Below are 13,959 nucleotides of genomic sequence, written 5' to 3'. Positions count from 1 at the left end.
TCGGCTTTTATTGTTCTTAATATATTTGCTTAAGTTGTTGTTAGTTCTGAAAGCTGGTATTATTCCTTTCTTTTTTATGTATCTGGCTATTTTTGTTGTTATCTTGCCAGTATATGTGAGAGAGCAGAAGGTACTGGGTTCTTTCTGTGGTGATGGATACACTAATTTCAGGGCTTTCTTATGGAGTTTTTGATTTAAAATTTTGTTAACTGTTTGTTCGTTATAGCCGTTGTTTAGTGCTATTTGTTTAATGATGTTTAGTTCTATCTCGAACTTATTTTTTGTCATGGGAATTTCTGTCAGTCTATATGTATCATGCTATGATAGGCTGCTAATTTGTGTTGTGTAGGATGGGATGAGGACTAACAACAACTTAAGCAAATATATTAAGAACAATAAAAGCCGAAAGAGAAAGCAACTACAGAGTGGTGTGTACAAACTAACTTGTGGTGACTGTCCGAAAACGTACATCGGTCAAACTGGCAGAACTTTTGACAAACGGATAGCAGAACACAAAAGGGCTTTCAACAATAGAAAAACAGGCACGTCTACATACGCACTTCACCTTCTAGATCATAATCATTCTTTCAATGAAGAGTTTCAAATTTTGCATATATCCAAAATAAAGGCCTTAAGCTATCTTTTTTAGAATCTACGGAAATTAATAAACTGAAAAATACAGATATAATTCTGAATGACCAACTCGAGACAAACAGCTCCCCACTCCTCAACCTCTTCAGTTAGAGACTTAAAAAGGCAAACACATTGTAAATTATATCACTTGAGAAAGGCACTCTGCCGAAACAGCATAGTCACATAGTTGTAAATAATAAATTTTGAGGAAGTATAGAAAACAAAAGTTTTCAGTGTTTTATTGTGAGATAAAATGAACTTCCATCAAGTAACGGTCGAATCCATCAATTATGTCAAAATAAGCATATTAAGGGCCAGATTTGGTCGCTCGGGAGTTTTTGGGGTCGCTGAACATGAATACATCATCAGAACCGACCCCCGGACCATCTTGTGCCTAGAGTTACTGCTAAGGCACGTCATCTGGAGGTTCGAGGGTTTTCGGCATCAAATTGATGCAAAAAGATTACTCGGGCTGTTTTTTGGGTTGCTGAAAACGAATATACCATCAGAACCGACACTCGAATCACCTAGTGTCTAGGGTCACATCGTCTTCTGGAGTTTTGAGTGATTTTGGAGTTTTAGGGGTTACTGAACACGAATACGTCATCAGAACTCACCACTGGAGCACCTGGTGTCCACGGTCACTGCTAGGGCACGTCATCTTTAGAAGTTTCGAAGGTTTATGGTCTTGGATGCATGCAAATAGATTACTATGCGATTTTTGGAGTCGTTGAATACGAATAGGCTATCAGAACCGGACCCCCGGACCACCTGGTGCCCAAGGTCACTGCTAAGGCAAGTTATCTTCTGGAGTTTGGGGGGTTTTTGGGCACCAGGTGCACCGGGGTTCGGTTCTGATGACGTATTCGTTTTTAGCAACCCCTAAAACTACCGAGTAACAAAATCTGGCCCTTAATACCCTTATTTTGACAAGTTTATGCACTTTTGGATGCATTTTATGCAACTGTTCATTTCCATCCATTTTTTGATAGTAGACTTTTTTGCTGACGTCATCCTGAACACAATCCAAAGAGTTGCAAGTTCTAGGTGATGTATTTAAAAATCTATTTATTTTGTGCTAAATTCCCTGGTCTAATGACTGATGACCACAACTTCGAAGTAGTAAAAGAGTTTAAATATCTGGGGGCGGTAATCACAGATGACAACTACATAGAAAAAGAGGTTTGAACAAAGATAGTTGCGAGGAATATAGCATTATACTCCCTCATTATATAGCATTATCATTATTAAGATCTACGATGCTAAAACGACAATCTAAATTAAGATGTACATGTACATGTAAATTATTCAACCAGTTAAGCTGCTGATATTTGAAAGGAAGGTTCTCAGAATGATATTTGGCCCTCAAAGAGATAAATTGACAGGAGAGTGGAGAAGACACCGCAATGCTGAATTGGTGACTGTACCATACTGAAAACATCGTCAGATTTATAAAAGCTAACCAGATAAGATGGTCAGGTCATGTGGTAAGATCAGAGGAAGACAGAGTGTTAAAGACAGTATTTTATGAGAAACCAAATGGTAGAAGGTCAGTAGGCCATCCCAGAAAAAGATAGAAGGACGATGTTGAAGCCGATTTATCTAGGATTGAAGTAAAACAATGGGAAATTCTAGAGCAAGATCGTAGAAGATGAAGGGCTATAGTGGATGCGCCGAAGACTCACTCCGAGTTGTAAAGCCAGTCAAGAATAAGAAGACATGCTAATGCTACAAACTAAATTATTTTAAATATCATATAAATATGTAAGTTTGCGTAAGAAACACAAATAAATTATCCTTGAATTTCAGCCAATTCCAAGTATTTAAACTTTATTCTATTTTCGGCTCAAACGAGAAGGTATGTCAGAAAATACAAACATTGCTTTGGAATTAGAATTTTAGTATTTACTGGTGAAATTATTAGGATTGCTTTATAAGCGATAATTTTCGTGTGGAATAGACAGTGTGGAAGGCACTTATGGAATAAAATTATTTCTGTCCTCGTTTCAAAAAATTATTAAAAACGCGCCGTCGATTTTTAAATAAAAACGTGCACTTTTAAACATAAATTTAAATGTACAGGGTGATTCATGTAAGTCTAGCAGAGTCCACAAGCCTTATTTTTAATGAAGCACCCTGTTTTTTTTTATATTTTTAAAAGCTGCTTAACAACTTATATCACGTACGGTGTATTATGAATAATACAAGGTGAAATTTTCAAAAAATTTTGGAAACCACTTAGGAATAAAATTTGTTTATCTCCTTATTTTAGAAAATTATAAAAAATACTGGGACAAGTCAATTTTTCAATTTAAATGGGCGCTTTAGAAACATAAATTTAAATATACAGGGTGACTCACGCAAGTACAGCATAGTCCATGATTTTTAGTTTTAATGGATCCCACTGTACATTTTTATGTCCTTAGAAGCTACTTCACAATATAATGTCAAAAAAGTATATTATGTAGGTATTATGAATAATACAAGGTGAAATTTTGAAATTATTTATAGATTTCGCTAAGACTTTAAATACAAAGCCCACTATACAGTAATACTTAGTTTAGAAAATGGTATGTCTTTATTCAGCTAATTTAAAAGATACCATTATTATGATAAATTATTTATTCCAAAATTTTAGGTATTTAATATCTTCACGAAAATTATACATAATTTTAAAATTGCACATTGTATTATTCACAATAGACTCTACATGATACACTTTTTTGGTATGAGGTTCTTAAGCAGATTCTAAAAACATAAAAAATACAGGGTGTTTCATTGAAATTAAAGATCAAGGGCTATGCTAGACTTGCGCAATCACCCTGTATATTTAAATTAATGTTTAAACAGTGTATATTTGAAATTAATAGTTGACGTATCCTAGTATTTTTTATAATTTCCTAAAATAAGGACACAAACAATTTTATTCCATAAGTGGTTAAAGTGGTTTCCATACACTATAATCTCAAAATTACACCCTGTATTATTCATAATACACCATACATGATATGGTTCGTTGAAATCAGGTTGTTAAGGAGCTTTTAAAAATATAAAAATATATAGGGCGTTCCATTAAAAATTATGGGGCAGTACCTGGGGCATGTTATGAGTAATGAGAGATACAACATACTTCAATTAATTATACAGGGGAAAATCCAGGGCAAGAGAAGTGCAGGAAGAAGAAGAATCTCATGGTTACGTAACTTGAGGGAATGGTACGGATGCACATCAACCGAACTATTTAGAGCAGCAGCATCTAATATCAGAATGGCTATGATGATTGCCAATCTCCGTCGCGGAGATGGCACGTAAAGAAGAAGATTAAAAATTAAGCTTATGGACTCTGCTAGACTTGCATGAATAAACCTGTACATTTAAATTTATGTTTAAAAAGTGCACATTCTTATTTAAAAATCGACGGATCTCAGTGTTTTCTAAAAAAAAAATTAAAACAAGGACAGAAATAATTTTACTCCATAAGTGCCTTCTACCCTATATAATCAGCCTACCATGCTCTCAGACCTAAACCTACTGCAAGAAGACGTATTTTTGCATTAATTTATAAATTATAACTGTGCCTACTATTATTTGCCTAATAAAATGTAGTATAGCAGATCTACTCAAAATTATGGCAGTTAATGAATTATTAAAGTGTTCCAAACTTCAAATAAATCGACCAAGTAGTTTACAAGTGATTCAATTTGTTTATCCCGGTTTATTAAATTTGATAAGAGTTTGAAAAATGGCTAACTTTTTAGCTTTTTGGCTTAAAATGGCTTTTAGGAAAAGTACGACTTTGCTCCCTACAATCAGGTCAGGAAAAGTATACTTTCGGTAGAGGTAGGTGGAAAAAATCTTATACAGATATTTGAAGGTTCTAAAAGGTATATAAAAGATAGCTAATCACTAATCACAAAACCGTGAAGAGCTATAAACTATGTAAAACTTACTTTTTGCAGTTCCTTCATTCGAGTCGTCAATTTACCATATTCCCATAGATCAACTCCAAATTTGAGCGCCCAATTTTTCACCCTGAAAATATATATATTTACAATAATAATTATTCTCTACCAACACGTATGGTTTTACACAAATAATAATTATAGGTCATGTATGGTTATTTAGTTGCCATGGCAATATAACCTAATTTTAATTATTTATTTACATTTGTCGGTAATGCAGATGAATTTGTCATTTTTTTGCTAGATTGTAGGTAGTCAGTCACTTCAGTAGCTCAGTCTTTCTACCTACACCTATTCTTCACAAAAAATTGACAGTAAATAGGAAAAATATATTCGTATAAAAAATCTAACTGACAATGAAAAATAAAAGTACCTAAAGATTATATCATCAGAACCACTAATTTATAATACGGATAACTTTAGTAAGAAATATGTTAACAAAACAAATATAGCAAAAAATAGAAGGGAATCATAGCAATAGTTATATTGTGTGAAAAAATTGACGAAAACGAATCTGATAACTAAAGCAAAGCGACGTTTTTAAAAATAGATATAAACATATATCAAACACAACTATGAAGTTATATATCGTATGTTCAAATAGAAGTTATAAATTTTCATCAAAGAGTAAAAAAGACACGAGTGTCACAAAATAAAAGCACAATATTTTGCAGAAATTAAGATGGTCGTTATATATACGTATACGGTGGAAGGCACTTATGGAATAAAATTATTTCTGAACTTGTTTTAAAAAAATTTATGAAACGCTGAGACTTGTCCATTTTTAAATATAAATACATACTGAATATAGACCGGGGCATTTAGCACAAAATCAATCGATTTTTAAATACAGCTAGAGACTTGCAACTTTTCGCGTTGTGTTCAGGATGATGTCAGGAAAATAATCTACTATAGACAAATGGGTGGAAATGCATAGTTGCATTTGAAAGTGCATAAATGCATCCAAAAGTGCATAAACATGTCAAAAATGTGAATTAAGGGCCAAATTTTTTTACTCGGGGGGTTTTTTAGGTTGCTGAAGGCGAATACGCCATCAGAACCCACCACCGGAGCACCTGGTGCCCAGATTCACTGCTGAGGCACGTCACCTAAAGTTTCGAGGGTTTTCGGGACTAAATTGATGCCAGCAGATTATTCGGGGTTTTTGGGGTTGCTTAACAAGAATACAAGAACCGACCTCAGGTGCATCTGGTGCCCACACACCCTCCAAACTCCAGAAGATAATATATGCCTTTGGCACTAGCTGGTCCGGGGGTCGCTTCTGATGGCGTATTCATATTCAATGAATCCAAAAACCGCCTTCAAGGCCGAAACCCCCGAAACTCCAGAAGATGACGTGCCTTAGCAGTGACACCGACGTCCATATAAAAATTTTCAGGGGGGGGCCAGAAGTGAAAATGTTGCACATTATATTTTGTATACTTTGGATAATCATATATAGTTAAAAGCACCTGAGAAGCTAGGGGGGCCACGGCCCCCTGCTCATGGGTATGGGCACCCATGAGCAGTGACACTGGGCAGCAGTTGCTCCAGTAGTCGATTTTGATGGCGTATTCGTGTTCAGCGATTCCACAAAGCTCCAATAATCTGTTTGCATCAATTTAGTGCCGATAACCCTCTAACCTCCAGATAACGTGCCTTAGCAGTGATCCTTTGCACCAGGCGCTCCAGAGGTCGGTTCTGATATCGTAGTCGTGTTCAGCACCCCAAAAATCCCCGTGTAACAAAAGCTGGCCCTTATGCTTATTTTGATATGTTTATGCACTTTTGGATGCATTGTATGCACTTTAAAATGCATTTTCACCCATTTTTCTATGGTAGACTTTCTTCCTGACATCATCCTGAACACAATGCAAATAGTTGCAAGTCTCTAGGTGATGTATTTAAAAATCGATTTATTCCAGTGTTTTTATTTCTAAATGTCCTGGCCTAATAGAGTAGTGGGCCAGATTTGTTGTTAAATTTAAATTTTTCCACTCATACTTTGTGACTACTTCTTCAAATTAGGTACTTAGTATTTATTCAACATTCTAGTTATTGGCTGTGTAATTAAAAACGTACAATAAGATACACGATATTTAATATCAGTTCAAGGCTCTGGCTATAAATATTTCTTGACCAACACAACATATTATGTAAATTTGACTTAATAAAACATTTCCAAGCAAAAATTCAAAACACATAAGTTGTAAATAACCTTTGTTAACTATAAACAAATTGATATTTTTGTACGACCTGAAAAAATATTCATCATTGTTCTATATAACCTTTGATTATTTATTGATATACTACAATAGATATATATTAAATATTATACAATTTTTTGAACTACCTTGTGCCAAAGAATTTGGTGAAAATGGAAGGAATGATGAAAGATGAAAAATAGCAAAATATATGTCTTGGTAACAACAAACAGATTATATTGTTGCGAATTAAGAAACATTAGTTATGTGAAAATGTAGATATTAGTGTAGAAATTTTTATTTATATGCAGATATAAATTCCTTTTCAAACTGAAATTTGGCATTGACACCTGAAAATTCACACGAATCTATCTAAACTGTATTTGATGTTAAGAGAGAGTGATAACTTACTGTCAAGCTATCATTCATTAAGTGTACTTGATCCTTATATTACTAAGTTACGACTATTATGCATTTTAACTGCAACACTAAAATGGAAATTTGAGGATAAAGGTACATAAACATTGTTTCTTTGAGCAGTATTCATTTTTAAGATGGGTAGGATGCTAACCTTGCCAATCACCTACCACTTGTTATCTGGGTTCGGGAACGGCTCTGATAACCCCAGATCTACTCGATCCACCCCGTAATTACCCCAGACAAGCAGAATTGACAAAACAGCCATCAGACCAATAATGGCATACACCGGAGAAGCACGGCCTGACACAGAGAGGAAAAAAAGACCTAGAAACAACAGAGATGAAAATCGCTAGAAAAATCGATGGTAAGACACTATGGGGCAGAAATAAAACTAGAGTACTAATGACAAGTACTAATAAAATCAATGGGAAGACCACAAAAAACGATGGAAGCAGAAAACGATTTACTGGAAGCACATTGAAAAACAGGCAGTCACATCTATAGAAAAAGGAGAAGATATTATATACTTAAATCACAATAAAGATGCACTAGAAATAAACAAACCAAGACACGTTAAATGTTACGAGCAGCACTACGAAATCATAATTTACAATGTATACATATACATTGTAAATCCCAAATCATGATTTACAAAGTTTATACATTGTAAATCATGATTCGGGAGTGCTCCTCGTGGCAATTACCGTGTCTTGTTTATTTTTAGTGCATCCTTATTGTGATTTCAGTACAGACATAATTTGAGTTTATTACATACTTTCTCTGGCTACTAAATACAGTGTAAGCCTTTTATCTCTGTCCCTTATTCTGATCAGAATATCATTATTATATGAAAGTGTAGTTTCAGTATTTGCTTCTCTAGTTTGTGCATCTCTAACCACTGTTATCGCTTAAAATAATAAGCAACCCATAATATATAGAATGGAAACCACTTGTGGAATAAAATTATTCTGTGCTTGTTTTAAAAAATCATAAAAAAAACTCTGAGACCGGTCGATTTTTACCTGTAAATTTGCGCTTCTTAAACATAAATTTAAATGTACAGCTTGATTGATGCAAGCCTAGCAGAGTCCATAAGCTTTATTTTTAATGGAACACACTGTATATTTTTATATTTTTAAAAGCTGCTTAGTCAGATACATAAAATCGCTTCGCTTAGAATGGATAGAACATAATATTATACAGAGACGCCCACACTCAGATATTTTGAGAAGGATAACTAACTGGACACCACTATGGCCCAGGTGTAGAGGAACACCCAAAAGAAGATGGCTGGATGATGTAGAAGGAAACATAAGAGCAATGAATGTGAAAGACTGGAAAGTCCAGTGCAAGGACAGGACCAAATGGAAAAGAGTCACGAGAACAGCAAAGACACACAACAAGCTATAAATGACAGAGGAGTAATCCACCTTACCCAAAAATAGGATTTTAAACGTCATGACGTTTGACATGACATAATCCCTAGGGATTGTAATGCTTAATGAATGAATGAATGAATGAATGAATGAATGGAAAGCTGCTTAACATCTCGATCTTAATATTATATAGGGTCGATTATAAATAATAAGGGTAAAACTTTGAAATTTTTAAGGGTGGAAACCACTTACGGAATAAAATTGTTTGTGTCCTTATTTTAGAAAATTACAAAAACTCTGGAACACGTTATACTTTTAAATTCAAATCTGCGTTTTTTAAACGTAAATATAAAGGTGATTTACACAAGTCTAGCATAGTCCATCATCTTTATTTTTAATTAAACACCCTGTATATTTTTAAGTATCTAGAAACTGCATAACAAGCTCATCTCAAAAAAGTATATTATATAGGTATATTATTATGAATAATACAAGGTGAAATTTTGAAATTCTGTATAATTTGTGTCGAAGACATTAAATTCATTCAATTTTGAAGTTAATAATTTATCACACTTATTAGCCAAATACAGACATCAATTTTCTAAACTAAGTATTAATATACTGGGTTTTGCATTTAATTTCTTGAAGAAAATTACATATTACATACTTTCCAAATTTTACCTTGGATTATTCCTAACAGATCCTACATAATACAGTTTATTAAGATCAGGTTGTTAATGAGCTTTTAAAAACATAAAAATATACAGGGTGTTCCATTATAAATAAAGATGATGGAATAGCTAGACTTGCGTGAATCACCCTATACATTTAAATTTATGTTTAAAACCAGCACATTTAAATTTAAAAGTTGACTTGTACAAGCGTTTTTTATAATTTTCTAAAATAAGAACATAAACAATTTTATTTTATAATTGGTTTTCGCACTGTATAATTTCAAAATGTCACCGTGTAATATTCATAGTAGATCCTATATATGATATAGTTCGTTGAGATCAGGTTGTAAGGAGCTTATAAAAATATAAAAATATACAAGGTGTTCCATTAAAAATAAGATTATGGACTATGACAAAAAAAAATTATTCCATAAGTGGTTTCCACCGTCTATAATTTGAGTTTGTAACCCTCTCTCTCAATACGAAATACGAAAAGTGTAACCCTTTTATTTTTGAATCTTATTCAGATCAGAATATCACAAATTTATGAGAGTACAGTTTCGGTACTTCCTTGTCTAGTTTATGGATCTTTAGCCACATTATAATAAGAAGCCAATTAAATTGATGCGATTAATACATGTTATGCTAACCTATTTTGGCAGACACCATGATTCCTGATCCATTTTTTATAAAATAAATACTAGTACATTAGTTCGTTATGCACACTATTTACAATAACTGCTACCACGTGCAGTGATTTGCAAAATAAAGATGCAAAATAAAAGCTTTAAACAGACTGTGTTAGACTTTGCAGAAATAAGTTTAATATCTGTTAAATTAGTTCACTTGAGAAGATAACGTTACCACAGTTGTCATAAATGAAAAGATGGATTTTAATTAATTTTGAAAATGAGAAAAAATTAAGAGCGTTTTATAAAAATAAGCTTAATTCACGTACAAGCCAAAATTGCTCATTAAAATGTTTTCTACGGTATTATTTTCTAAATATTAGCTTTCTTAAGAATATATCTTTTAAATCATTTATATGATGTTTCTTTTTCCCTTCGTTTACTATTTTTGACAATTAACTTAAAGTAAAATTTCTTGTGAGGCCCTTAGGTAACAGGAAACTAGAAAAATAAGAATATACTCTGTAGGGTAGGTAACTAAACTAAGTTTTGACACTAAAGTGGTCGATAAAGTGCCATATAAGGATGAATATATCAGATATTAGCGTCTTAAGACTAATTTACTAAGGAAAACGTATGAAAAATGCTTTACTTTCAGTTTAACAGTCTAATAGCATTGTTTGTTTCAATTTGAAATTTTTTTATGAGTTGTAGGAAGTACAAAACATCCGTGTGTAGGAAAATCATTCGTAGTAAAATGGTTGTAGATGTGCGTAAAATCTAAGACAAATGTTGAATTCTAATAAAACTTATATTATTTGATGCATAATATGTTTGTTTTTGAGGAAGAAGTGTTTACTTACTCGTTATGTGGTATGTCCTCATCTTGTTCGGGAAAAACTCGCATTATTTGTGTGAGAAATAAAAGCAGCAGAAGCAGAGTTTTCTTGTATGGATACGAGTTCGGCAATACATTATTGGTTTCACGAAACATGTTCACTCCACTTCTATCTACACTACTACTAGGTCAATCTGTTGACTAACCAATTATTCTGCATTTTCTGATACCCATTTCTTCGGATAATGGTCACTGTGTCTGATAGGTTGGTCGATGCTGAAATTTTGTTCACTGAGTTCACATGTTAGTTTATTTGTCAGAACACTGTTGACTTCTATTATAGTAAGTGGCGACGATTTTGAGTTTAGTAGACCCGGTCGAGTTACAATTTTTGGCTGTAGTACACACCCCGAGTCTTGAATCCGCCGATTCTACTTTGGATTCGTATGCAATTTCTGCGCAACGCGCAACCGCCGCCACCCTTTCAATCGATATTGAAAAATAGAATCATCTACAGAGGGTTGTTTTAATTCATAACCCTTTTTATTGTTTAATAATAATTTTATTTTTTAAGTTTTTTAATCAACAATTACAAACATCCCCTTATTATTTATCCCATTTATAAAAATCAGGGATTATTTGCTTAATGATTCAAACAAAAAACTAATAAACAGACTACATAGGTATGTAAATAGTAACTGCTTTATTTTTATCTTTTAATCGAGATTTTTACAATATTTAGATGGAAATACAGAAATAGTTCAGCAGGAATTTTTCCTGCTGATATTAGATATTCCTGAATAAGTCTAATTTTCAAACTTGCTCAATAGAGGGCGGTTGTCTGTTTGTATTTGGTAATACACGGATTCCATCATCATATATTTTTATCGTGAACATCACAGCAGGAATTACAATAACGTAATCAAGCTTTAAGTCTTTTTATTTTTACTTTTTTGGGAAAATAGAGTACGTCCCTTCATCTTCTTTGTCTTCTCATATCACTAATAAAAATGCATGAAATGTAATAAGAGAAGACGGAATAGGAACATGGAATATAACATAGGGATGGGAAAAACCTACCGGTTTAAACCCAAAACTGGTTTTTTCTACATCGCAATAACCGGTTTTACCGGTTGTTTTTTTGTCCCGGTTATAACCGGTTTTTTCTTTTTAAAGTAAAAAACGGTTATTAGGGTTTTACGGTGATTAGTATTAGATTAGGTATTATTTTGGATCCCAATCATAATTATTATTCTCAAGTAATTATTCCAAACAAAACCATAATTTAAATTTTATTTTATAAGTACAAAAGCAAACTGAAAGTGCAATCTCACATCAGCCAGAAACAATTATTAAGTTTTATTATAATATTTCCTTGAAAAGGTATTTGCAATCATAATATTTACATAAGAAAAATGATCTGGTTGAATTAGACTTTATTAGACGCAAACATCATCAATCTATTTTTCACACTTGACTCTTGACATTGAAAGTGGGTGAATAACTTTTTCTGATTACCAAAAATAATGCTCTGACTATGAATATCGAATTACTGATTACGAATACGAATCTCCAAGAATTTCCCTACGTTTTCAAAACGATACACCCATACAGGAAGTATTAAATGAGTTAAAATGTACCTATTCTACAAATATACAAACGTGTTAAACGTAATACATGGTAAATTTTTTTGATGGTAGTAAAAATAAAAGATAAATTGCATTATCCAATTTATTTTTAAGTAAAATATTTATGTTGATATTATTTTTTTTAAATCCCATTTTAAAGAGTCTGGGAAATTTTTAATAAGTTGAAATGGTTGGGGAATTTTTTGGGTTTCGGAGGAGAGGAAAATTGGTGGGTATTTTAGAGGATTATATTTTTAAATGGTAAATTAAATTTGCATCATTAATTGAATACAATAATTGCATATTATATTCTACTCTCATAATATATTCAATGACGATGAATCTGAATTATTTCAGCCCTCTCTGTTGAGCAGTAGTATAATAATTTTGGTTTACTGTTCTCTACATCTGACTACTGAAATTCACAAATCTTTGGGATTCACACAAATCAAATTTTATTTCGATCCAATGTATATATTAATACTACGCTATATTATATTTAATAATAATCAATAAATATATAATAATAATAAAATAACAAATAAATATATTAATTAATAGAATAAAATGGTTTTATTAAAAATTGTGCTTTATTTATATTGATTTTTGATCATATTGATGAATTTTGATCATATTGATATCGAATCGAATGGAGTATTGCAAACTAAAGTGCATTGTAAATGTAACTTTGTAACCTATTGGATTAAAAAAACCAAAAAACGGTTTTTCCAAAAACCGGTTTTTTGGCCGGTTAAAACCGCCAGGTTAAACCGCAAGCAAAAAAAAAACGGTATAACCGAAAACCGGTGTTTTGTCAAAAACCGCCATCCCTAAATATATCATCGCTGACAGGAAAAGAGATTGAATTGATAGAAGAAAAGGAAGAAAGGGAGATAAAAATACTATACTAAATTTACAATCAAGATGCAGTAGAAATGAACAAACCAAGACGCGTTAAATGCTACTAGGAGCACCACCGAATCATAATTTACAATGTACATATAAACTTTGGAAATCATGATTTGGGATTTACAATGTATAAATATTGTAAATTATGATTCGGGAGTGCTCCCAGTAGTATTTAACGTGCCTTGGTTTGTTTATTTCTACTGCATCTTGATTGTAAATTTAGTATAGGTATTAGTGAAACAAAGAAGAAGGGAGAAGGAAGCTGATAAATAACAAATAAACATAGTTTATATTATTTAGCATAAAAGAAAAATTCTTCTTCTTGTAGTGCTTGTCCTTTTTGGATTTTGGCGACCATCATGGCAATCTGTACTTTGCCCACTGTTGCTCTGAAAGATTTGTGGTTGTTGTGTTAAACCACATACGTAAGTTTTTCAGGCAGGAAATCTTTGCCTTCCTGGTCACGTTTTCCTGTAAAATCGGCTGCAGCAGTCGATATCTCTCGCTGTTTGTAATGGTGACCGAGGTATTCGATTTTGGCTGTTTTTATTGTGGTTAACAACACTTTTTCTTTTTCTATTATTAATAAAACTAAGATTAGTTAGATTATTTATAAGATAGGTAAGTGGTCTCTATAAGATACATTCAGGATTTGACGATAAAGTCACATTTTGAAATCTTCAATA

At 32.6% G+C, this 13,959-nt stretch overlaps 1 protein-coding gene across 2 annotated transcripts in view; it reads right to left on the bottom strand.

The window, feature by feature from the left end:
* Positions 1-11,175, bottom strand: part of LOC114325436 (voltage-dependent calcium channel subunit alpha-2/delta-3) — a 144,742-nt gene extending 133,567 nt beyond the window's left edge. For both annotated transcript variants that reach the window (XM_028273509.2, XM_050663520.1), the window contains exons 1-2: positions 10,762-11,175; positions 4,584-4,665 (exon numbers count right to left, since the gene is read on the bottom strand). In XM_028273509.2, coding sequence (XP_028129310.1) covers positions 4,584-4,665; positions 10,762-10,892 — 213 coding nt within the window. In that variant the 5' untranslated portion in view covers positions 10,893-11,175. The remainder of the gene's footprint in view (positions 1-4,583; positions 4,666-10,761) is intronic.
* Positions 11,176-13,959: the final 2,784 nt, after the last annotated feature.

The sequence above is a fragment of the Diabrotica virgifera genome, chromosome 10 (assembly GCF_917563875.1).
Source record: "Diabrotica virgifera virgifera chromosome 10, PGI_DIABVI_V3a".
Classification (NCBI taxonomy): domain Eukaryota; kingdom Metazoa; phylum Arthropoda; class Insecta; order Coleoptera; family Chrysomelidae; genus Diabrotica; species Diabrotica virgifera.
This window is presented reverse-complemented; position numbering and strand designations above follow the sequence as displayed.